The following is a 24,296-nucleotide window of genomic DNA, read 5'->3' on the forward strand; positions in this document are numbered from 1 at the left end:
AGTGAAAGGAGATAGTTGCATAGCCTGGTGTTCCTGATAATGAAGTGCAATAATGAAAAGAGTTAGCCCACAAGTCATAAAAATAAGACAAATTCGTGCTTATAGGAACCATACATTCCCTGTGCATAAATAAGCCTCTGTGTGTGTACAGGTGTGTGTTCAAAAGCATGTGTGTTTGCAAAAGTTTGCATTTGTGTAGCCGTGTGTACACACACGCATGTCCACGGGTCTGCATGTTGGGGTAGTGAGGTGACTGAGACATACACAATCACTCCGGAAGGCAATTTCTAAGTCGTTACTTTTATTTTGAAAGATTTGTCAAACTCCGCATCAGGGCAAGAGTCTGCATGATTAATAAGAAGCAGCTTTTTCATGAAATGCTTGGAGGTGAACGAGTTCTCAGCCTGTGAGATCTGACCATCCATTGATTTTGAAGTTTCTCTTGGTTAGTAGATGGAAAACGGGGGAGGGGAGAAAAGGAGAAACATGCTAGAAACCAAGGGAAAGACCCCTCATTCAAAAATGAAAAGAAGAAAAAAAAAACAACCTCAGAAAACAAAACCAATTCACTAACTCCACTTTTTCTATTTTCCAACGTTCTACACTTCACTCCTGATTTTGGCTTGCCTGGCTGAATAGCATCCCAGTCCTGCCTCTCCCAGCAGCTAGGAGGGGAGAGGCCCTGTAGCATGTGGTGATTCACCCCCAGAGGCTGGGTGGATCCAAAGAACTGGTGGTCCACTGCTCCCAAAAGTTTGAATAAACAGCCTAAGGTGTGTGTGGGGGGGGAAATGGCACCGAAAGATGAGGGGAATGGTGAGGAGCCGCGTTTGAGTGAGAGCTTACATGCTATCAAACACAGCCCCGGGCTCTCCCTGCACAGCCCCGGGCAAGCAAGACTGGTTATCTGCTGTTCCCTGGGTGGGTTTCCAGGACTTCCCCCACCCCTGGTCCTCTAGTCCCAGAAACATTCCTGCCTACATCACGTGTCTGTTACTTCCTTTTGCCACCTTCAGGCCGCGTGGGGAAGACCCCCACCCACCCCACCGGCAGCCAACACCCCTAAATAAAATTGACACAAAATCTGATTGGTGAGCATGAGTTTGAAACAGAGAACTCAGAGCAAATCTGAAGATGCAATATGTGTTGAAGGCAGATGTGAACAGGTCAAAGTCCCCACCCATTTGCCACTAAGACGATGAGGGCAGAGGAAAATGGGACCGTTAGTGGGTGAGCAAGAGGCAGAGTTACCGCTAAGAATGTCATGATTTGGGTTACAATTTCCATCTTTAGCACCGTTAATGTGTTCAGTTACGTCTATATTAGCACCTTGTCCCCAGGCAGAACAATATACCATCCAAACATTTTAAATTTGGGGGGAAACAGGGAGGGGAAGGTTAAAGAGAGAGGATCCGGTACTGCGGACGGAGGTGTGGACTTAGATCACCAGATCCTTGTCGATATCCTCTGCAAATGAGAAGAGAGAACAGAGTTAGACACCAGGCCGTGAGCACAAGGCGCATTTCCCGAGGAGTCGGGGATCCCCCACCCCCAGGACCAGGGCCAGGTGACCTCCCAAGGTCACCCAGGAAGTCGGTGACTGAGCACTCTAGTCTCCCTGTCCCTGTCACTTACACACAGGCCACGTTATGTTTCCTCTTTCCTCTCTAGGTACCTGCCAGTTCCCTAATCGAGGCAGAGTGAGCACTAATGCTAATACTCGAGGAAGGGAGAGAGAAAGAGACGGCCCAGTACGGCAGAGAGCAGAGCTGGGCAGAGGACAGACACACAGATGACAGAAGAGGGGAGGGAGGCGGAGGACAGCAGCCCCTCTGCTCAGACACTCACTCTCCTTGATGCCGAAGCAGCCGGCCCACTCATCCAGAGCGATGTACTTGTCGTTGTCCAGGTCACAGGTCTCGAAAAAGCGGGTGGTGCAGTGCTCCATGGGGATGAGGGGGGCACGCAGTGGGGCCAGCTCGGTGTGGGACAGGTACCTGCAGGGGGTGAGGAGGAGGGAGGTGGGAAGGGCCTTAGGCGTGAGAAAGCCACTGGTCTGCTGTGGGACTTGCAGAGTAGCACGGCCCCACCTGAGCCTCCGTTTCCCCCTCCATCAGAAGGGGAGGCGTTGACCACAATGTCTAAGGCCCTTCCAGTTCTGAGGTCCCATGGGCTCATAACAAAGGTCTCTGGGTGCGTTTGTTTCCTAATTGGCCAAGAATCGGGGGCACAGAAACTTCAGATGAAAATTTCAGCAGCTCTGCTATTGGTAGATCAAAGTCTGGTATGAAGCCACGCCTGTTTTCTAGGGACACACATTTCTACAGCAAATGCACAGAAAGAGTCTAAAAAGAGTCATCAAACCGATGACAGTGCTGACTTCTGGGGGGAGCGTGGGAAGGGACTGGGACTGGCAGGGAGGGCCAAGGGCCTCTAACCTTCCCCACAGAGCTTTGTTTATGTAGGATGTAACTGAGAGGGAGGCCTTCTCTTTCTCACCCCTGTCCCCGCCCCTCTTCCTCCCGCTGGCCTTGACTCCAGAGCTCATGTAGGATTTTCCCTCGTTCCTCAGAGCCCTCAACTGGTTGTCCTCAGAACACTCTTCCCAAGGGGGTGCAACGGGGCTCCAATTTTCTCTCCAATCCCCAGACCCTCGGTGCCCCACCCAACTCATGGAAGGAACCACAGCATCTGATCTGGAAGGAACACCCCTCCCCTTTGTTGTGTATCTGCAGGAAAACTGAGGCCCAGGGAAGGGTAGGGTCCCGGGCAAGTCACCCCGCAGCTCCGGGACAGGAAGAGGGGAGGCTGGGCCCCGGCCCAGGCTGAACTGCTCTTCCAGATGCAAGTCCTTGCAGCCCCACCCAGAAACCTCCCTCCCGGCCCCTTCCCTGTGGTGGGACCCGGTCACTCTGCCCCAGCTCCAGATGTTCCCCTCACTTTTCCCCTCCCTCCCCCGGGGAGTGACACAGTTGGATCCCAGCCACGGGAAGAGCCTGGGAGAGAAGCAGCAGGGAGTTCCCAGAGCTCAGGAGACCCCAGCCACGGAGATCACCGACAGGGCGGGCAGGCTCCGGGCACAAGGGCCGGTGCCCGAGTGAGAGATGAGCCTCCCGGAGTCGAGCATCCCAGGGCACAGCGAGCTCCCCAGGCCACGTGTTTCTCCAGGAGCACAGCAAGGGAGGGCCAGGAGCTTCGGTGAGGGTGACTACCCCTGCTTGGCTGCAGGTGGTCAAGCCCCCGCCTGCACCTTCCGGAGCGTCTTTACCTTTTCCCTTCCATTGTGAGGTCCAGCTAGACCATCCCCAGAGTGTGCGCTCCTGGGGGCAGGGCCCGTGTCAGTCCGATTACCGTTCAGGCCCCCGCCTAGACCGGGGCACATGGACCCCCAGGAGCGGCTGTTCACTGGCCCGCTGCCTGCCTATTCTGCGGGCGGTTGCACAGCCTTCATAACTCATTGGGAGGAGAGGCAGGAACAATCAAACCACAGGCTGCGATGCGACGGGATTGCCTTTGTGAATTGTTACGAACCCCCAGGGCCAGTTTGCCCTGTGGGGCTGGGTCTCAGGGTCTTGCTGAAGGACTGCCCCACCTCAGCCCTCGGACCCTTCTGGAGTCTGGCACTCCTTCCCTGGAGGAATGCATGCCTGAGGCCAGCACTCACAGGGCTGAGGAAGGACTGTCAGGCTCCGCTGACTTCCGCCTCTCCTGGCTTACGGGGTGTCTATTGCTTTCGTCCCCCCAGTTCTGCATCCTTTCTCAGGACGCCTCTCCTTCCTGCCCCAGCCCCAGGGCACACTGTGGGCTCCAGGGCTGGGAGCATCAGAGGAGGCTGGGAGGGTTGTTGGCCATCCCTAATGCTCCTGCCAGCTCTGGCCCATGCCTGTGCGCTCCGGGGCCTGGCCTTACCCGTCAATGGGGTGCTGGTCCAGCTGGCCGAACTGCCAGTGCACCGGGAAGATGTACATGTTGTAGTTCTTCTCGAAGTCCCGGGCCAGCAGCTCCACGGGGTGGTCTCCAGCCTCCAGGCGCTTCTCGTTCTCGTGGATCTTCTTCACCTGCGGGGCAGAGACACTGTGTGACGGAGGGCCTGGCGACACTGTCTGGGCCAGGCAGGGTCCCCCACCCTGACAGGAGGCCAGAGCAGGCAGAGACCGGCCAAGCCCAAGGGTCAAAATGAGGGGAGTGGCATAGACGGGGTATCAGCATCGCATCCACGAAGGTGGGGGCCTGGGTGATCCCCAAGGGTTCTTCACAGAGACACTGATCCAGGAGGCCTGGGAATCTGCATTTTGCCAATACGCCGCATGCTTGATGTGTCCATTAAAATTCAAGAGCCACAGACCAGAGGGAAATGTACCAGGGTTGTTTGTGTCTCTTGTTTAACAGTGAGCTAAGCCAAGTGAGCAGCAGGTCTCTTCATTACAGGACTTCTCAGAGCCTTGAGGGGGGACTGTGCACATGACCCTCCACAGGCAGCGAGGAAAAGTCTGCGTTAGCGCCCAGGATAAGGCACCTGCCAGAGCAGGGATGTAGGCCTGCACCTGCTGGCCTAGCTCTGGCACTGGGACTGTGGATCTCAGACAGGCTGGGGCCAGCGCAGGGCCAGGCAGGCGCCCTGGAAAGAGACCACTTACCCGCAGCTTCTGCTTCTCGGTCAGGAGGTTGTTGTCCTCATCCCTTTCGTACAGTGTGACCAGGACGTTCTTGAGCCAGTCCCGCATGCGCAGGGGGAACTCGGTCAGCTCGGAGTCCAGGCAGGGGGGGATGTCTAGGGTCCAGAATACCAGGGTGGTCAGCACAGACTCCAACTCTCCCTGCCTGGGGCCAACAGGCTGGCTGGGCTGCTCTCCCCACCTCATGCCTTCATCCTACAACTGCTTCTATCAGTGACCTTGGCACAGTGGCTCGGCCTCTCTGGGTCAGTTTCTGCACACCACACTAGCAAAGGCCAGGTGTGGGGAGAGCGCTCTGCAAACCGAAAAGCTCAAAGGCATGTCTGCTGCTCCCTTGGTTTTGACCTTGGCCTTGACCTTTCTGAGGGTAATGGCTCACTCCAGTGGCTCCTGCACCTTGCTGAGTGATGGGCCTAGGACACAGGCTGGTGATGACAACCATTGGGAGGTGTTTGAAGCTGGAGGCTGAGGAATAACATCTGTCCACAGGCTATGCTTAGCGGCGGTGGGGGGAGTGGGGTGTCAGGAATGTTTAACCACCAGAACATTCTTAGTGATAATTATTCCATCCTGGTCTTCGGAACTTAGAATCCCAGAATGTGGCACCTGGAGAGTTCATCAAAGTCTCCCCTCTTCCGTGACTTATTAGTAGTGAGCTTGGAGAGAAGGGACTTGCTCAAGGCCATGTTATCAGAGCCTCATCCAGCATCCAGGGCATGTGGTTGCCTGGGGCTCAGGGGCCTTTCCCTCATCCTTGGGCCTTTGGAGAGCCCCTCGGTGGTTAGGACCACTGTCTCCTCACCCGCAGCTGGGGATGGAAGAGCAGCTCGGTGATGGAAACACTGGGAGTTGGAGCGAGCGAGCAGCAGGCCCCAGAGGACAGCAGGAGCCACTTGGTAAAAGGCTCCTTGGCACACTCCTCGGTCTCACTGCCCAAAACTCCTACCAACGTTCCCCCTTGTCCGGGCCTGTGCCTTCTCATGTCTCACCCTGGGCCCCATAACTGGAGAGGGGGGCTGACCACGGGAGAGCCTGGGTCTCCCTCCGCCTGTCTGCATTCTGCACACCTGCGGCAGGTGCATGGCTCTCTCCAGGGCCATCTGGGGCCAGAATGTACATACACACAGCGTGGATGTTGTCTTGGCCGGGGAGCAGATGTGGCCTTGGGTGTTTCAAATGATAGGGAAGCTGCCAACACTGAAGGAGGCACCTGAGCCAGCTGAATCTGCACCGGCATCACTGACAGAAAGCCAGACAACCCCCTGGTATTTCTTCCCCCAAACACCTGACTCCCAGGTTTCTAGAATGGGTTAATCATGTGTCTTAAGCAGCAGATAGGAATATAATGGAGTAAGAGGGCCAAGGGTCTGACAATACTGAGTAGCAGGGGCCTAAGGGGAATTGACAGGCATACCTCTGTAAGCACTCAATATTTTAAAAACACGTTATAGAACCAGGTGGGACATCATTTTTGCTTTACAATGTTGGAGCAGGAGAGACTCGGGTTAGCCCTACAGAAGAACTTCCTCATCATTGGAGAAAAAACATTCTCCCTGCTCTTGAGCTTTCACAACGGCCCAGTCGTTCCCGGGCGATGTCCTGAATGCAGAGCTGAGAGGAACCTGCTCATGGACAATCACCTCATTTCATAAACGGAAACCCAAAGGCTCAGAGAGGGGAGACTTGCCGGAGATCTCACAGCACAGGGGTGGCAGAGTCAATACCAATGCCAGTTCAGTGCTCTCTCCCCAGATGGAGGCTGGAGGGCCCAAGGAGACTCACATTTGCAGGGTCCAATGTAGTCCAGGTGGAGTTTGTGGCCCTTCTTGGTGCCCTCTAGGGTGCACTTGGTGGCAAAGAAGTGGCAGGAAGAGTCGAAGGTCTTGTTGTCGTTGCTGCACACCTGTTGGCAAAGCATAGAGCACCTCACCTTCGCTCCCAAAGCCTTTTGCTGGTACCACCCTCCTCGCCTATCTCAGAGATGGGGACACTGAAGGCCACGCTAGGAACCTTGGCAATTAGTCCAAGGTCATACAGTGAGTTAATGGTGGGGCTGCGACAAGAATTCAGTCTTGCCCAGTCGGCGTGACTGAGTGGTTGAGCGTCAACCTGTGAACCAGGAGGTCACGGTTCGATTCCCGGTCAGGGCACATGCCCGGATTGCGGACTTGATCCGCAGTGTGGGGTATGCAAGAGGCAGCCAGTCAATGATTAATCATTGGTGTTTCTATCTCTCCCTGTCCCTTCCTCTCTGAAATCAATAAAAGTTATATATATAATTATTAAAAAAAAAAAAAAAAGAACCCAGTCTTTGGCCTCCAGGCCAATGTTCAGGCCATGCTGAGGGCCATGGTTGGTCTCTGAGCAGAGGCACGACTGAGTCAGGGCTGAGATATGGGAAACCTGGAGGATGTGGATGGGGTGAAGTAAAGCTGGAGATGGCAAAAAGGCAGAGTGTGCAGAAGAGTTAACCCGGGAGGCTTTTGAGACTGGAGCTTCTCAGTAGAACCACCAAGCCAACAGGTTGCTGGTCAGACACGGTGTGTTGGGAAGGGCCCAATCCCCCGGCCCCACCTCACCCCTCACTGCTCACCTTTTCAAACTCGCCAATGGGGGCAGGGCAGCTGGTGGGGTCCTGGCACACGCACATGGGGGTGTTGCTCTCATCCAGCTCGCACACCTTGCCGTGCTTGCAGTGGTGATTCTGGCAGGGGTCTGGGAGTGCAGAGCATGTAGTCACACCACCCGGCCTAGCACATCCTCCCCAACCCAATCCAGTCCTATCCTTGGGCGGAAGCCCTCGCCTGTGCCCCCTCACCCTGGGCCTTGGGCAGCTGAGCCCTCCCCTCTCTTCTGCTGAGCCCAGGATTGGCATTTAGGGGAGCAGTTAGCTCAGTCTTGGGATTAGAGAGTCAGTCGGAGATCATGTTCAGGCACAGTTTGGAGGTGCTGTAGGCTCAGTCTAGGACCCCGGGATGCCATATGGCTCCCCTGAGGACCGCAGCAAGCACTGTGTTCTGAGCTCTCGGGTGATCGATCACAGTGAGGCATTTTTGGATTCTAGAATAGACTCTCTAGAACGATGGGGGAAGTCAACCATCATGGAGCCAGGAAGCTGCGAGGCCCAACAAACACGGCTGGAGAGGCTGCAGAGGAAAAGGGAGAAGGGCCCCGAGGCCACAGGGAACAATGGAGCCGCAGTGCCTGGTAAAGACCGGAGGAGGTGGGCGCGGAGGGGAAGGAACAGGGTTCAGTGGACGCCCCTGCGCCCAGCAAAGCTCTGTGTCCTCAGGATGAGAGCTCATCTAGCCTTTCCTCCTGACGCTTGACTTGGGGATTTTAGTCGTTTTATTAGATGCCTGCTCTGCAGGGCACTGGGCCAAGTGTTCTTATGCCTTATCTCCCATCCTCCACAACCCCGGGGCCAGGCTGCGTCTGCATCATTTCCTGTGGGGGCTGGCAAAGCCGGGCAAGGAGCTAAGCAAGCAGCCCCAGGGTGCTCGCAGAGGGGCCTGCAACTCGAAATGCACACCTGGGTGGTTTTGTCTGCCAAGTCCACGCTGGAGATGGAGATGCCAGTTCAGTGGCCTGGAGCCAGGGGCCCTAGATATCTCTCTCTCTCTCTCTCTCTCTCTCTCTCTCTCTCTCTCTCTCTCTCCCTCTCTCCCTCTCTCCCTCCCTCCCTCCCTCCCTCCCTCCCTCCCTCCCTCCCTCCCTCCCTCCAGATATTATGCCAGGGATCCAGGCCTCGTGCCTGCGTGAAAATCACATAAGCTAAGGAGTGTGGAAGGTGTGCTCAGGTCTGCTCCTGTGTGGGGCCTGGGATCAGACAGATGCCATTGCGGAGCTGGTGGACCAGTGACCCCGTGAGAATGCGAACCCTCCTTTGGAATCAAGGAGAAGAGCTGAGCAGGGAGTGGCCCTTTCCAGCCGAGGAACCTCCCTTCCTGCCGCTCCCAGCATGGACAGCCTGGCTGTAAAGACCTTTCCCAGATTCCAGAGAATATTCCCAACCTTCAAGTCCAAGCCGTTTCTCCTCCACAGCCCAACCTGGAGGGAGGACCTCCCCCCCACACACACACCCCGTCCCGCCCTGCATTTCCCTGGGAAGGAACCTCATGTGGGCTGTCCCCATGACCAGGCGGCAGAGGGCAAACACTGGATGTGACAAAAATGGGGAAGGGACCTACTTTCAGCCACCACCTCCTCCTCAGCTTCCACGGCACCTTCCTCAAATTCTCCTACTTCCACCTGGACGGGGTTGGCTCCCACGGGTACCTGGGTTGGAGGGAGAAGAATGAGACCATTGGCCCCACCCCCACCCCAGACCTGGAAGAAAGGGCTGAAGGCTGGAGGGGACTTGGCTGAAGCTTTAGGTTCCCACAGGGGATGGTGAGATGACAAGCCGGAGAGCTGTGCTGGGCCCAGGTCACCGAGAGCACCAACGCCAGCTCCAGAATTTAGACCCAACCTTACCGCTGTGCTGGCTGTGCCCTGGATTCTATCCAGCGGCATCTGGGGCCACTGGAGTGTTAGGGCAAGAGGCAGTGCCAAGTGTTAGGGCAAGAGGCAGTGCCAAGCCCTCTACCCCTGCCAGCAACACGGGCAGCTCCCCTTTCAAAAGCTGGATGTACGGGGAGATTGGGTGATCATCTAAGAAACATGGTCCCACAGCTTCAGAAATTAAAGCTTTCGAAATTATAGCTCCCCCTGCAGGGTTCCACTGAAGGTTTGGGAAGCACCCGGGAGGCTGTCGAGATTGGAGGATGTATAGGGTTTCCATCTGCACTGTGTGCACAGTGGGGAGGCCTGATCCAGCGGGAGACCCACAGAGCCCGTCTGGGTTCCTCAGGGAAAGCACGTGGAGCAGGGAGGGGCGGGGGCCCCCACCCACCTACCTCGGACACCTCAGCCACCGTTTCCTCCACCACCTCTGTCTCATCAGGCAGGGCTTCCTGCTGCTGTTGGGAAGAGAAAATGGGGTTCAGAGAGGCCAAGGCCAAAGCCAAGGCCAGCTTCCCCTCTGCACTGCCTCTGGCCTGGAGCAGTGAAGCTGGGAGCAGCTCATTGGAGATTTCCAAGGCCGTGCCTCAGAGACCGCCCCGGGTAGGACAACCTGGCAAAGGAGAAGCCAGACACGGACCCCATGGCACACCGAGCGCCTCCTGGTCATGCCAGCTATCTGAAGTCTCTGTGTAGCTTTGGTTTGGAACGCATTCCCACTGCTTCGACTCCAATAAAGTCTGCAAACCACAGGGGCAGAGCACCGCCTCTCATGGCAGAGGGGGAAGCAGACCCCGAGGGGATGGAGGGCACCGTGGATCTGCACAGATGTCACTCTCTTCCCCACAAGTGTGATATGATGTGATGATTATTAGGCAATTCCTTCTTGCCATGTCAGCTTGGAGTAGGCAGAAACAAGATAACATGACTTGGAGACCGCCAGCTGGCTGGGGCTGCTTCTAAAAAGAATGTTAACCTTGTCAAAATGTTTGCCAAAATCTACCACCCGATCAGGATCACCAGAGTCTGCCATCACTCATGACGAGAGAATAAGGGAGTCCCGGGTTGAAAGAAGCTGTTCTTTCTGCCTGCCCACCTTTCTCCGTCCCTCCCCTGGCCAAGGCTTCCCCTTTAGCTTTAGACAACCGCCCTGGCCCTCTGCATGCAGTTCTCGGAGGGACCATATCAGCCAAGGGGCCCCGCACCCTCCTGGCCAGGACAGGCCCAGGACCCGAGCTCGGCCAGACTGGCGCTCCTCTTTTTTTTTTTCATTCATAATCTTGGCACATTCTCCCAAAAAGTGAAAAATGTTGGAGCAGATCTATTCAGATGGCAACCTCTCTGAGACTGTCCATTAGTTCTTACCTCCCAGGTCCTGGAACTTCCTTTTTCTACTCCTCCCCAAGGCCTTTGATTTTATAATCTACCTCTGTATCCTTTCTCCCCCTAATTTAGTCAGATTGCAGTCTGTTGCTTACAACCAAAGAGCTCTCACTGATCCGGAAACTGACCCACACCCTCTCTGTGGCTCGACTCTCTTCTAAATCATCCCCTCAGCACCGCTCCCCCTACAATTGCTCATGTGGCACAGTGGTCTCCGCCTTTTAAAGCAATCCTGTCTGCTTCTGAGAAACTGACCGCTAAAAAGTTCATCTCATCACACGGAAATCTCTTTTCTCCAGAATCTCCACTAGTGGTCCTCATTGCAAGTTTTATCCTGAGCCTATTAAAAAAATCTTTTAAAAATATAAAATAAGTAACTTGAGATGGGGAAGTGCCTGTGCCCTCTGAGCATCCAGGCTGGCAGGTTTGATGGCCCTGAGCTGGTGGTGGGAGGTGAGACCAAGCAGAGATGATCTTTAGTTACTTACAGGGGCTGCCAAGGCCCTGCCGGCCAGGCAGAGGAGAAAGAAGACCCACGCCTTCATGGTGCTGGGAACCCTGCGGGAGAGAGATTTCAGTGAGTAGGAGGCTTCTGATGGAGGGTCCTTCGGTTGCTGAATTCCAGTGACATACAAGATAATTTGTTATTATTTTTAAGTCTTTATTTATTGATTTTTAGAGAGAGGAAGAGAGAGGAGAGAGAAACACAGGCCGACGCTCTAACCAACTGAGCTACCCGGCCAGGCCTACGAGATAATTTTGGATGTACATGTTATATGATAGCGAAAGACGTGGAGAAAGCTGCTTCTACTCAGTTCTCTTTCCACGTTGATTACATGGAAACGTCTTAGTTGATGCGGAGGCATCTTTAGCACCTAACACTCATCTACCTTCCTTTTGACCAGAGAGCAGGCCCTGGCTCAGAGCCTCCACAGGAAACTATTTCCAGGTAGAATTCAACAAAGTCGTTTTGTCTTCTTTGTATTTATTTTTATCGCTTCCTTCTACTGATGACAACAGTACACAGATTTTTCCATTTATAGTAATGATACAGAGTCTCCCTTCTCATTACATTTATTTTAAGTTTTTAAAAGGTGATCAGGAAGATGATTGGCCAGTTTGGACAATGCTGAGCCAGATCCTGTCCAAGGGACCTTCAGTCCTGCAGTTCTAGAATTAGTCTCCTGTCTCCTCCTCCTCTTCCTCTCCCTTCACTTCCTCCCCCCTCCCTTTCCCTCTGCAATGGGAGAAGTTAGCAGGCAGCAACCTCTTGCCAATTTGGGACAATGAGATCTACACTGTAAAACAAAGAACAATAGTCTTGGGCCTGTGGAATGTGAGGGTGGCCGCACTCTTCTCCGTTCTTCCCAGAACGGACAGCTTGTCTCTGGATCCTGTAGGGAAGCTGACCAAATGCGAACATGTGCTGCATGTTCTCTTCCCCCTTCACAGCTGAAGGGTGCGCGTTGGATCTGGGAAGCTCTCCTGCCACGGTCGCTACTAAGACCTCACCCCTTCGATGCTCAACTCTTGACTTCCGTGACTGGTAGGATCTGGAAGCAGGACCCCCTCCAGCGATTCCATGCCAGCTGTGCCACCCCTACAGCGGGTCCGTGGTGAAGACATTTTGTTTCTTTTTCTCACTAAACGTGCTTCCATTTTCAAACTCTTCCTTAGACTGATCTAAATTCGCCTCCCCCAGGCTTCGCCTGTTCTACTCTCTTCCTCCTCCTGTGGCCAAACAGAGCAAGCACAGCCCCTCAGCCCCAAGCGGCTCTTGGACAAGGGGAGCAGTTGCCCTGTCTTCCCTCTGCCGTCCCCCCAAACCTCCAGCTCAGGCTGATCATCCCTGGTTCCTTCCAAGGCCTCTCAGCTGGCCAACCACCTTGGAGGTGTGGGAAAACCACTCGGCTTGGAATGAAATTCAGGGGTTCTTATTCTACCCCAATGGTGTTTTGGTGTGTTGGCAAAGTCCTTCATCCTCTCTCGGCCTTGTTGCCCCCTTCCTTTAACTGAGAGAGTTGGACTAGGTGACCTTGGAGGTGGCAACTAGCCCTTACAATGCCACAGGCACACGCTGGCTTGGTACCCAGCGTCAGCTCCGGCACCAGCATCTTCCCTTGGACTCCCGGACAGTCTGTGAGTCGCAGAAGCAGGCAGGAGAGAGCAGAGTCCCTAATGCTCCTTCGTTGGATTAAAATAAACACAAATCTCACCTCCTATTTCCTGGGGTGTGCGTAATAGAAAACTAACAGAAACGTAAAGGCATGGACCTGGGGCCTTGGCTCTGCTTCCCCATGGCCCCGACTCCCAGGGAAGTCCCGTCTTCCCTTTCCAGGCAGTTTTGGGAGCGTTCCCCCCGCACACAGTGTAGGCTTGTTCCTCCAGGCCTAGAGGTGGAAAATCTCCCTTCTTGCCTCCCCATTTGGAAGACACAAGTCAAACACCTCCTGCATGTGGCTTCTGACGGACGGAGCAGGAGAGAAAGCGTCAATGAGGGACTTGTCTGAGCTGTCTGAAGTTGAAGGCCACCGTGAGACTGTGGCTAGGGCACAAAAGGCACCGTGTCTGGGCTCCAGTGACAGAGGGGTGCGGTCACTGGAGACAGCTCAGCCAGGGCTGGAAATGCAATAAGCTCGGGTTGGAGAGGCAGGAAGACTGTCTCCAGAGTCCGTGTCCTTCATCTGAGCGGAGGAACCCTGCTGCCTCTCCGACCAGAGGAAGGCTGTGGGACCTGTCCTGCCTCATCACCTCCTGCACTTTCCCAGCGGCACGCTCACCCTCTCTGCCTCCTCCGTCCCCGGCTTCGCAGCCAGAAGAGAAAAGGATTCTAAATCCTGCCGTGCTTTATAGTAAAGGCTCACTTACACGCTGTCCCCTCAGAGCCTCCGACACACGGCAGGCAGACAGGTATGGGAGGGTCCTAGGCCCACTTTCCTGGTGGGGAGTCTGCGGCTGAGAGAGAGGAAGTCGCGTAACATCCAGGTCATGGAGTTGGACGGGCCTGATAGGGATGATGTTCTGAAACTGGCGTAGAGGTGGGGGAGGAGTTCAGACAGTGAAAGCCTGGCCACAGTGGCTCAGTGGTTGAGCGTCGACCTATGAACCACAAGGTCACCGGGTCAGTCTCCAGTAGGGGGTGTGCAGGAGGCAGCCGATCAATGATTCTCTCTCATCATTGATGTTCCTCTCTCTCCCTCTCTCTCTCTTTCTCTCTCTCTCCCCCTCTATCTCTTCCTCTCTGAAATCAATACAAATATATTTTAAAAAAGAAAAGGACCCACAATCTTGGAGAACGAGTTGTTTTCCAAATGTTGGGTCCCGCCCTGCGCCACATCACCAGTCCCAGGCGATGGGACCGAGGGAAGGGGAGCAGCCGGGCTGTTCTTAATGCACAGCTGCACCCCCTGCAGAGCCATCAGTCCATTTCCGAGGTTCTCTAAGGCACCCCTGGCCAACGAGGCCAGGCGCCCATCCCACAGAGCTCATGGGGTGCCACAGTAACCTCAGCAAGGTCAGGACACAGGGTCCAACCCCGACATTCAGCTTCTCAGCTGTGCAACCTCCTTTGCTAATCAAACCGAGGCCTGGTGAAAATATAAACCCTTCATATAAATGGCCAGTAGTCAGTGAAAACTCCCTTCTGTGCGTCTCTTGAGTTTGTGACGATGCCTCTGTTCATCTTTTCACAATTCAGCATCCCACTGGGGCCTCATGGCCTGTCTTTCTACCCTATGGCCCAGGCGAGGGAACTGAGGCCCAGGGCGGGAAGGACCTGCCAAGAGCCCCTGGTAGTGAGTGGCGGGGCTGAATGAGGACCCACGGCCCCATTGCACCACTGGCTGCTCTCCACCTCAGTTTCCCTTGGCGGCCGCTCCCTCCCGGGTGCTCACCTGAATGGGGCCCAGCTGGGCTGTGAACTGGCCCAGGTGCAAGGAGGAAAGGTGGCCCAGGCCAGGAAAGGCAGAGGAGGTGTGTTTCCCTTGGCCGGGTGGTCACCAAGTGCAGACACCGCTCCCCCCACCCCACCGCGGCCGCCACCTCCTGTTCGGTACATCAAGTCCCTTCCTTTGCCTTTATTTGCTCTGGAGATGGCTGAGAACCCGACCCTGGCTGCCAGCAGGACCTGAGGCTGAGGTCACTTCTCTCTTTGAAAGGACTCTGGGGATGGAAAAGTACAGCCAGCCCCCCAGTTCATCTCCCTCGCACATAAAGGGCTTCCTCCGGGTCTCCCTGGACACCGAAAAGTTGCTGAACGTCAGAACTGGGGGGAATCTCAGAATCGTAGGATTTGGGAGACGGAACATACAGGTTCAAATCCTGGCTCTGCTACTTAGCAGTTGCGTGACCTTCGAAGAGTGACCTTCGCTCCCTGGGCCTCAATTCACTTCTCCATCCGTAAAATGGAAGTAGCTCACCACCTACCTTGGAAAACTCCCGGGTGATACTCATGAGGGAGTCCCTTGCTTAATGTCATCTGGAAAAGCATCTTAAAACCCAAGGATCCCAAAATCTCCATCCCCCTCAAGAATCCAGGGCAGGAATCCCAGCTCTTTGTGGCCCAGGGAGAAAGGCAGTCAGGGTGGAACAAAGGAGACATTGCTCCTCGGGGTCCAGGGGAAACCAGCCCCGCCTCCAGGCTGGCCTCTTCGTTGGGCTGCTGACGCAAAAGGAGCATCTCGCTCCCACTGTTTGGCTTGGAAACAAGGCTTCCAAAAACACACGTTCACGGTAAACAAGCCCAAAGAGAGGAAAACAAGTCGAGAGGCTAAAAAGGAACCCGTGAGCCAGGCCTGCCAGGGAGCTGGGACTTGGAAAGAGAGCCGAGCCATGCCAGAGAGGCGCCACAGCGGCCCGTGAGGCCACACTGACACTCACAGGCCGGGGAGCTGCACAGCCACTGGAGGCCACGTGAAAGCCGGGAGTCCTGAGATCGAGTCTTGACGATGTGGCCCAGCAAACTTAGGGAAGGCTGCCCTATGCTCTGGACCACACCTACCCACTCATCTGCACAATGAGGAGGTTGTTTAGATCAGTGGTGTTCAGAATTATGGTTGCCAGAGAGCCCTTCCTCTCAGTGACTCAGAGAGCCCTTCCTTCCCTGCTGAAGTCCAACATAGGAAATAGCTAAAACCCCTTTGCTTTTGTTGAAACATGTGAATGTATTATTATCTATTCACTAAATCAGCTTGAAATTAGAAAAGCCAGTAAAAGTGGAGTGGAGACAGGGCCGGAAGCCCTGCACACTCGGACACGCCTGAGGTGCCTCGGAGCGTCTCGGGGTGCCTATGAACACAGTTTGAACACCCTGGGCAAGGTGGTCCCTAAGGTTCTTGACTTCTGAGTCAACTCAGGCAGCGGGTTAGGAATATCACCTCTCCCACCTTGCCCTCAACTCCACTTCCACTCCTAATATTTCTTGCTGGAAGGGAAGAAGGCAGGGACATTTTTAGGGTGTGATGGGTGCTCAAGCTTAGGATTGAAGAGGTTCTGGGGCAACTCAGAAATAGGCCTGGGGTTTGAGCCTGGAAATCAGGCGTCTACCATGCCACGTTTCACCACGGTTAGGAGGAGCCCAGGGGTGGAGCTTCAGGCTCTGCTCCTTGGCTCCCCCTAGGGCCCACTGCTGTATCCCTGTGATCACAACTGGAGGGGATGAGAAATAACATCCAAATGTCCAGTCCTAAAGATGGCAAATACGTGACATATATGCCCCCACCTGCTCCTCCTGTGCATGTGGCAGACATTACTAATCAATGATATGACCTTTCCCCCTGAAGTCCAGAGTGGCATCTGAATCCTGAACAGTTTTCTGGCAGCCACTACCCATGGCTTGTGAATTTCATAATGAAACCTGTGATGAAACCTCTTTGTCATGTTTCTGGTTTTAGCAACAGAAACCTTGAGGATCAGAGAGGGAAAACAGCTCACTCCAGGTCATACAGCAAGCGGGTGGCTGAGCCAAACTTCCAGATGTTAACCTTGTTTGGTTTTGTTTCCGTTTTCATCTGGTCAGTCTGGAATCCTAATGCCACAGCTAACACAAGATGATTCAGAGGGACCTCCTGATGAGGGAGGTTCATACCAAGCTTCTGAAAGGACCCAGGTCCAGAGAGAGTTTGTATCCCACCCATATTGCCCCTCCAGACTCCAGGCTCTATGGCTTGAAGAGTGAGAGCAGTTAAATTCCTGTCTAAGACACCTCCTCCTGGGTGAAGAGGAGGCTGCTTTTCTAAATAACTGTGTCAAGTCACTGCTTGCTGACTCTGGCCCTGCTCAGCCCGGCCGTCCCTGATTCAGGACTGGGGCTGGGAGTCAGGCTCTGTGATGGAGAGGAACGGTAGCTTCCTGAATCCCCCTGGTCAGTGAAAGCTCAGCAGCTCCAGCCTCCCTCCCTCTCTCCTTTAAAGACAGAGGCTGGGGAGGGAGTCAGCAGGAAGCAAAGAGCAGCTGCCGATTAGCCACATGGCCAGGCTGCCCCAGTGACAACGCCGTGGGGGCTGGGATAGGCCATGGCAGGCAGCAAAGGAGAGGAGATACTGCTCATTATCCATGGGGCTTGTTGCCTAGAGGGAGGTGTGTAGACGTGACAACACTGATCAGATGAAAAACAGAAAAAAAGCAAGGTGAACATCTGGATATTTCCAAACATCTGGAAGGTTGGCTCAGACACTTTGCTGTGTGACCTTGAGTGAGTTATTTCCCTTGCTGAGTCTCAGTTTCTCTACCTGGGAAATGTAACAGTGATCTGGTGCTGTATGGATGGATGGATGTAATGTGTCTATCTTCCCATCATGCCCTATAGTTGTGTCTGGCTGCGCACATCTGTATGTGGCTGCAAATGGCAGTTGTGTTTGCACGCCTGCCAGTGTGTCTGTGTAAGTTTCCTATGGACTGGGGACTTCTGTGTGAAGCTGCCCCTGTGTGCCTGTGTGTGTGTCTGCCTGACAGCGTCTGTCTGTTTCGGCCTGTCCAGGTGAGGGTAGGGTTTGCATATGCATCAGGATATTTACCTGGAACCTGTCTGTGAGTCAAGGTATCAGGGATTTGGGTGCATGACCTCTGGGTTTGCTCATGTATTGATCGGCATTTATTTTTGGCTGTGCCAATAGGTGCCTATTGATGAAATAATGGGTATACTCTGCATCCTTGTGTGCGTGTGTCTGTCCCTGTTTATCTCTGCATACTTAGCTAACTATCTAAATAACACCCAAAAACAAACACTCTCCTATTTATGTCACATCCTCAGCTCCTGCCTTTCTCCCACCATCCTTTCCTATTTATAGCTTGTTTTCAGCAAGAAAAGCTGCTCTTGTGAATAGCGAGCCCCAGTCATACTACTGGCTGACAAGTCTCTACAGATGGATAAAGATTTTATCAGGATTGTTATGCAACCCAAGATGCTATAGCCCCTCCTCTGTTGTTTCCTTTTCAACTTTGGGAACAGAGGGTGTTAAAAATGTAGGCCAGCTCTTCCTTCTAATGAAGGCAGCATCTTGGATTTCGTTTTGCAGGACTTCAGAGCAGGAAGGGCTACTAGAGACCATCTAGGCTAGATTTCCCGTTTAACAGGTTGAGAAACGGAGGCCAAGGGATGGGAAGGATCTGTCCCAATGTCACTCATTGTGAGTTAGGACCCACCCCTGCTGGTGCCTGGACCAATGCTCGGTCAGCACTGGAGGATACAATACTCTTGGGAAATATTCAAGAAGAGGCCTAAATCAAAATGAATCTAAATAGTGTATTTTTAAAATGACTGTCTGAACTTTTAGTAAAGGGAAGTTGTATACAACCCCCAGGATGATGGAGCTGCCACACAAAAAAATAAAAGCTGGGGACGATTTCACCAACCCTTTGGATGCCATAAATCCATCAGTTCTAAAAATCCATGCAGTAGGTGGGGGGCCACATTTTAGCAAGTGCTTCCCTGCGCCGTATCCCATTTCGCCCACATAATTTCCCTGCCAGGTGGCTGTTGCTACTGCTCTTTAACCGAGGAGGAAGCGGGGGCTCATAAAGGACAAGTTACTAGTTCAAGATCAAATGGCATCTTCTGGGCAAAGGTGGAACTAAAACTCAGGTCTTCAAGACCCTGACTGGGAAGCGTATCACAGCCCCATAGCTGCCCTGGGGTCCTGGGAGAGCAGCAGGGCAGGGCCTCAGCCTGCTTTTTTAGTTTTGGGGTTGCAGTGGAGTGGGGGACATTCAGACTGAGCCTGATGTACTCTGGAGTGTTCCCAGCATCCCCTCCCAGCCAGCAGGCAGAGACCCTGAAAGGGGTTACCGTGGCAACTCGCATTCCTCCCACAGTGAGTCAGGCAGAGAAGAGCCTTTCAGTGGGTGGGACTTGGAGAAAGTTTCAAAAGTTGATTCCTTCTCCAGGCACCCCCGCTTCCACCCCACCCTCCCTCCCTCCCTCCCTCCCTCTGCTCCAGGCTTTGTCGATGTGGCAGCTGATGGCTGAGTTAACTCTCTCTTCCCCCAACCATTTCTATTTCAAACTGTTTCATCCTCCTGCAAATATACATGAGCTCCCAGTCCTCCTCCACTCCACCTCCCACACCATGCCCTCTGGCTATTTTGGAGGCCGTGCGTCCATCTGACAATATTTTCAGGCTGTGAACACCCTCTTGTGCTCTCTCTATTTCTCTCTAACACACACACACACACACACACACACACACACACGCACACGCACACACACACACCCACACCACTGCCCAGTGTTTTAAGGGGCTTGCCGATACCTTGAAGCCCATTCCCAGGCGACTCTGTGGATCCCAGCGTGAGAGACCTTCCTTTGAGGGTCTCACAGGATGGGATGTCAGGTGCCCCACAGCCCCTCAAGGCCAACCCTTACTTTACAGGCAGGGACACTCAGTCCAGAGGAGTCACTTACCCACGACCACACACAGAACGTGTGCCTAACGTCTGCTGTTCTGCTTCCGATGAGCTCCTCACGCTACCATCAGCACTTGGGGTGTATAGACACTCAGCCCTAGAGTGTGGCTGATGAGAACATTGTCCCTCTGTGTTCTGTGCAGAAGACGGTCCTCTCCGGGGGGAAATGTGCGCCTCTCTGTGCACTTCTGAGCAGACTGGGCTTCCTGGAAGACCTGCCTCAGTCCAGGGCCCCTTTTCTCTCGGTGCCCCCTGGACTCAGGAAGCCCACCCCTCCACCAGCCAGCGGGGCCAGCAGGGAAAAGACCTAACACCCTGAAGGCGAAGCACTGGTCCTCTGTAGGGTTTGGACTTCTCAAAGCCGGGAGGTGTGGGAAGACTGCCCTGGAACCTTCTCGGTCTTGCCTTTTCCCTTTCCCCTTCTCAGCACATCCCCCCCACCCCCCACCCCCTCACCCACACACACACCCAGCAGCGTACCTTAGGCCCAGCACCCTGGCTGGACCACACCAGACGCCTGAGTCTTCAGATCTAGACTCTCTAAGCGCCACTGCTAGTGGTTGTCTGTGTTTACACCCCAGGAGCCCAGGGGGGAGCAATGCCCAGCCCAAGACACGGGGGCCTCTGGAATCAGTGTCTGTGTCTGGGAGTGGGGATGTGGATAAGGGAGAATTCAAGGAAACGGGAGCCTTCCGGAAGGTGCTAATTAAAGGTAACCCCCCTCCCCCCCTTTAGCCTTCTGGAGATTAGTTTATTGTTCATGCAAAGTCCCTTTTAGAAAACAGAGCCCCTGACCAAGACCCGAGTCCTGGAAGTTTCTTCCCCTGGAACGGGGAGCCGGGCAGACCCTGGCTGCCGGCCGGTCCCCTCTGCAGCTGTGACCAGATCAGATTCCCAGGGAAGGAGGCGGCTGCCACATTTGCAAAGGGAGCAAAGGGGACAGGCAGGCAGCCTCTCAAACCAGAGCCACACAGAGTGGCGACCCCCTCCAGGACCCAGTGAGATTATTTCCTGCAAACCTGGAAGTTGCACTGATTGCACCTGAAAAGCAACAGGCTTTTCAGGGAGTCCGTGTAGCCCCTGCCCTCAGGAGAGCCCTAAGAAGATGCGCACCCGCTTCCCCGACCCAGATCCCTAGCACAGCTTCCCCTCCCTGTGCAGGCACTGGAGGGGTGAACCGGGGTGTCGAATGTAGAAGGGAGAGGCAGGGCAGGGTCGTGCATACCTCAGTGGCAGGCAGGCAGCAGGCTGAGTGCGGTCCGGCAGTCTGAAGGTCTGCGGGAATGTGGAGGGGTTTAGAGCGGGGCAACAGGAAACCACTCAGAGCTCGGGGCTGGGGAGGTCCCTCCCCCTCCTCTGTCTCCTCCTTCCCCCGCCCATACCCCACCCCCAGCCAAAGCTGTCTCTGTCTCCCATTTCTCTCTTCCTCTCCTTGTGGTGGGCTGTCCTGGCCAGACTTCCCAATGCCGCCGCCTGCCTCCTGGGTTCTGGGGCTGCTGCCTAAATGGACTCACCGAGTGCCAGGGCTGGAAGGGCCTCAGGAGTCACCTAGAACAGCCTCCCCGTTGTTCAAAGGGGAACCGAGGCCGGGAGGGGGCAAGGGATTGCCCAAGGGCCCCAGGGGCAGAGCCAAGGCCAAGTGTCTTGATTTTATGACAACAATCTTCACAGGAGCCCAACCAACATCAGGCCATGCCGAGAAGGGCAAAGCAATTGAAAGGCCTTGTGTCTGCAACACAGGCAAGGCCAGGAGGACTGGCTTCTGTACAGACAAGAGAAGCTGCCACTGGTGGCATCCTCGCTGAGGATTTGGTATATGGTCTTAAAAAAAATCACTGTTAACTCTAGTTACATCACAAATAGACACATGAGAGGTCGGCTTTCTAGCTGGGAGATCTGTGTCATCCGTATAGAACAGATAAGGTGATCGATGGTATTGAAAATAACCAGAGAAGTAACAGTAGCCAAGGTTCTCTGAGGCCTGAATAATCTTCAGAGCAACTCTTTGACCTGGATATTGTTATGATGCCCGTTTTACTAATAAGGAAACAGAGGCTCAAAGAGGGTAGGTCACTTGCCCAAGGCCACCTGGCAGGCTGGTTCCACATTCAGCGTGACTCAGACTGGTGCTCCATGGACTTCTCAGTGCTTTCGGTCCTGGGTGGGGGAACCAGAATGACTACCTGGTCCTTGTCCTCCAGGAGCTTTGGGTCTTGCTGAGAGGACATGCCCCATGGATACATGAGTGGGACAGACTCTGAGGCGGATCCATGGGGGCTCATGGCAGGGCTGCCAGGGAGGAGGGGCAGAGAAGGCTTCCTGGAAGAGGTGGATCTTGAAGCATGGACTGGGTTTGAATAACATACAAAGGGAGAAGGCGGAGAACGTTCTCATAAGAGTCTCCTCGCCTCCTCACTGCCCTCCTTGCTCACTCTACTTCAGTCCCACTAGCTTCCTTTTAGTTCCTCAGCAGCCCCAACGTTACTCCCACCCCAGGATCTTTGCACTTGCTCTCACCTCTAGCAAGAGCATTCTTCCATCTGCCTTTCCTGTGCCCCCAGTTTCCTCATCTTTCCGGCCTCTGTCCTGATGTCATCTAAGAGAGGGCCTTCCTGACCACCCAACTTAAATCAGCCTCCTTCCCTCTCTCACTGGCACAGTGCATCACCTGACGCTGTTTTATCTGCTTCCTGGAACTTGTCACAGTGAGGAACGCTCCCCGCCCGCGCGACGGAAGCTCCATGAGAGCAGGGGCTTCACGTGCCTTGCTCACGGCAGTGCTCCGGTGTCCAGAACAGTGGCCGACACAAGGTTGGCTCGAATCAATGAGGGCACTGTCTTCTGATAGGGCTCCAGCCTGGAATCGTGCTGAACGCTGGTCTTCAGAGATCCTCAAACCTACAAAAATTGGATGGAAATTTTGGGCATCTGTGCGTTTTTCGGCAGAGAAGGTCCCTGGCTTTTTCCAGGTCCTCAAAGAGACTAGTCAGAAATCCCAGGAAGGATCTGCTCTGGGTGACCACCAAGGCCCCTCCCTGGCCCAAAGCCAGAGCTAATGATGCCCTGCTCGGCTGCCCATACAGGGTGCTGGCAGATTCCTCAGAGATCTGTTTTGCCATCTGAACAGATGTATATTTTTATAGGATTGGTTGCTATAGCTTCCAGGCATCGCGGGGACTAAAATTAACTGAAACTTTGTGTTTTCTTCATAAACTAAGATAATGATTCTGATGAAAATGAGCCGACAGAACTATGTCTAATGTGTGGCTGGAGTGCCAAGGTGGCCTTTGGCTCAGGAATTGGAAAGCTGGTTGGGGCTAAGCTAAAGCTCCGGGACAGTGATCCCATCTGGGGACCACTTCCAGGCCCCTGTGGGGACACCTGGGCCGGGATCCCTCAGAGGAAAACGGGGTAGGTTTATATCTCGGGGTCAGAGCACCCCTGGGGGAAGGGGAGCCTCTGAAGCATGGGTGACTTTAACCCAGGAAGGTACATGGCGACTCCTGCCTCTCCTCTTCCTTTTCTCCTTCCTCTTTAGTCCTACCATTTTTACACCCTTTGGCCATTCCAAAGTGCTTCCTTGTCTACTGTCTCAGTGAAGGACAGAGCAGTCTGTGAGGGAGCCAGGGTGGGGCTTAGAACCTCCATTGTAGATATGGGGAAACTGAGGCCCCAATCACCCAGGGCATAACACCAGGTCTCCTCACTCCTGGCTACGAGGCAGATTCTCAACCCCACTGGGAACCTGCTTGTCTTTCTGCTGGGTGACTCGAGTCTGTCACCTGGACCCCCTGATGGACCCTCTCTGGGAGCTGGACTGGGGCCAGGTGGGCTACCAGTTTCCCTGTGAGAGCAGGACTACCTGGACAGGGAGCAAGACATCTGAACTCTGGAAAGAGACCAGCGAGGCTGTTGATTTGGCTTCTGGCAAAAAGGAACGCAACCAGGCAGAAAGTCAAATAAATAAAAGCAGTGCCAGGAACCATCCCCTAAGGCCATACATTAGAAACTGTCATGAGCTCATTGGTGCAGCTCTCCAGGCCATAAATCCTGAGTGGGCCTCACAGGTAAAAACAACAACACATTTTGCATGTGGGAACTTGATGGCCTGTGGAAACGATTATGACTAAGCTGGGAAGAGAAATAATATCCAATGTTATTGAGCAGACACTTGGTAAAACACAGTATACTTATTATCTTAATTAATCTTCACTTACTATGTAAACGTAGGTAGTATGTTAGCTTCCCGTTATTGCTATAATAAATTACCACAAACTTGGTGACTGAAAGTGGACATTTATCCCTTTAGTTCTGGAGGTCAGACGTCCGCACATGAAGGTGTTGGCAGGCTATGCTCCTCCAGGAGGCTTGAGGGGAGAATCAGTCTCCTGGCCTCTTCTAGCTTCCCGAGGCCACCTGTATTCCTTGGTTCACGGCCTCTTCCTCCATCTTCTAAGCACGTCACTCCAGCCTCTGCTTCCATCATCACATTTCCTTGTCCACTTTACCCTCTTGCCTCCCTCTTATACTCTTGTATAGGGACCCATCTGGATAATCTGGGGGAATCTTCCCATCTCAAAATCCTTAAGTTGCCCCAGCCAGTTTGGCTCAGTGGATAGAGCATCTCACTGCAGACTGAAGGGTTCCAGGTTTGATTCCGGTCAAGGGCATGTACCTCGCTTGCAAGCTCAATCCCATGGGAGGCAACCAATTGATGTGTCTGTCTCACATTGATGTTTCTCTCTCTGTGTCTCTCCCCCTCCCTTCCACTCTCTAAAAATCAATGGACAAATATCCTTGGGTGAGGATTAAAAATAAATAAATAAAAAGATT

The 24,296-nt window shown here is 54.0% G+C and overlaps 1 protein-coding gene across 1 annotated transcript; it reads right to left on the bottom strand.

The window, feature by feature from the left end:
* Window positions 1–280: 280 nt before the first annotated feature.
* Window positions 281–20,795, bottom strand: SPARC (secreted protein acidic and cysteine rich). The gene is made up of 10 exons (XM_059698978.1): window positions 20,689–20,795; window positions 11,051–11,120; window positions 9,575–9,637; window positions 8,867–8,954; window positions 7,270–7,391; window positions 6,459–6,579; window positions 4,638–4,771; window positions 3,910–4,058; window positions 1,849–1,997; window positions 281–1,467 (listed from the first exon to the last, which is right to left on the bottom strand). The coding sequence occupies exons 2-10, from the start codon at window positions 11,105–11,107 to the stop codon at window positions 1,439–1,441; spliced, it is 912 nt and encodes a 303-aa protein (XP_059554961.1). The 5' UTR covers window positions 11,108–11,120; window positions 20,689–20,795; the 3' UTR covers window positions 281–1,438.
* Window positions 20,796–24,296: the final 3,501 nt, after the last annotated feature.

Source organism: Myotis daubentonii, chromosome 5 (genome assembly GCF_963259705.1).
Source record: "Myotis daubentonii chromosome 5, mMyoDau2.1, whole genome shotgun sequence".
Taxonomy (NCBI): Eukaryota; Metazoa; Chordata; class Mammalia; order Chiroptera; family Vespertilionidae; genus Myotis; species Myotis daubentonii.

Excerpts from the sequence above, each read along its gene's own strand:
- SPARC (XM_059698978.1), bottom strand. The coding sequence starts at position 11,107 with ATGAAGGCGTGGGTCTTCTTTCTCCTCTGCCTGGCCGGCAGGGCCTTG. Across the intron at positions 9,638-11,050 it reads GCAGGGCCTTGGCAGCCCCT|CAGCAGGAAGCCCTGCCTGA; the intron begins GTAAGTAACTAA and ends TCTTCCCAACAG. Across the intron at positions 4,772-6,458 it reads CTACATTGGACCCTGCAAAT|ACATCCCCCCCTGCCTGGAC; the intron begins GTGAGTCTCCTT and ends TCTGGACCCTAG.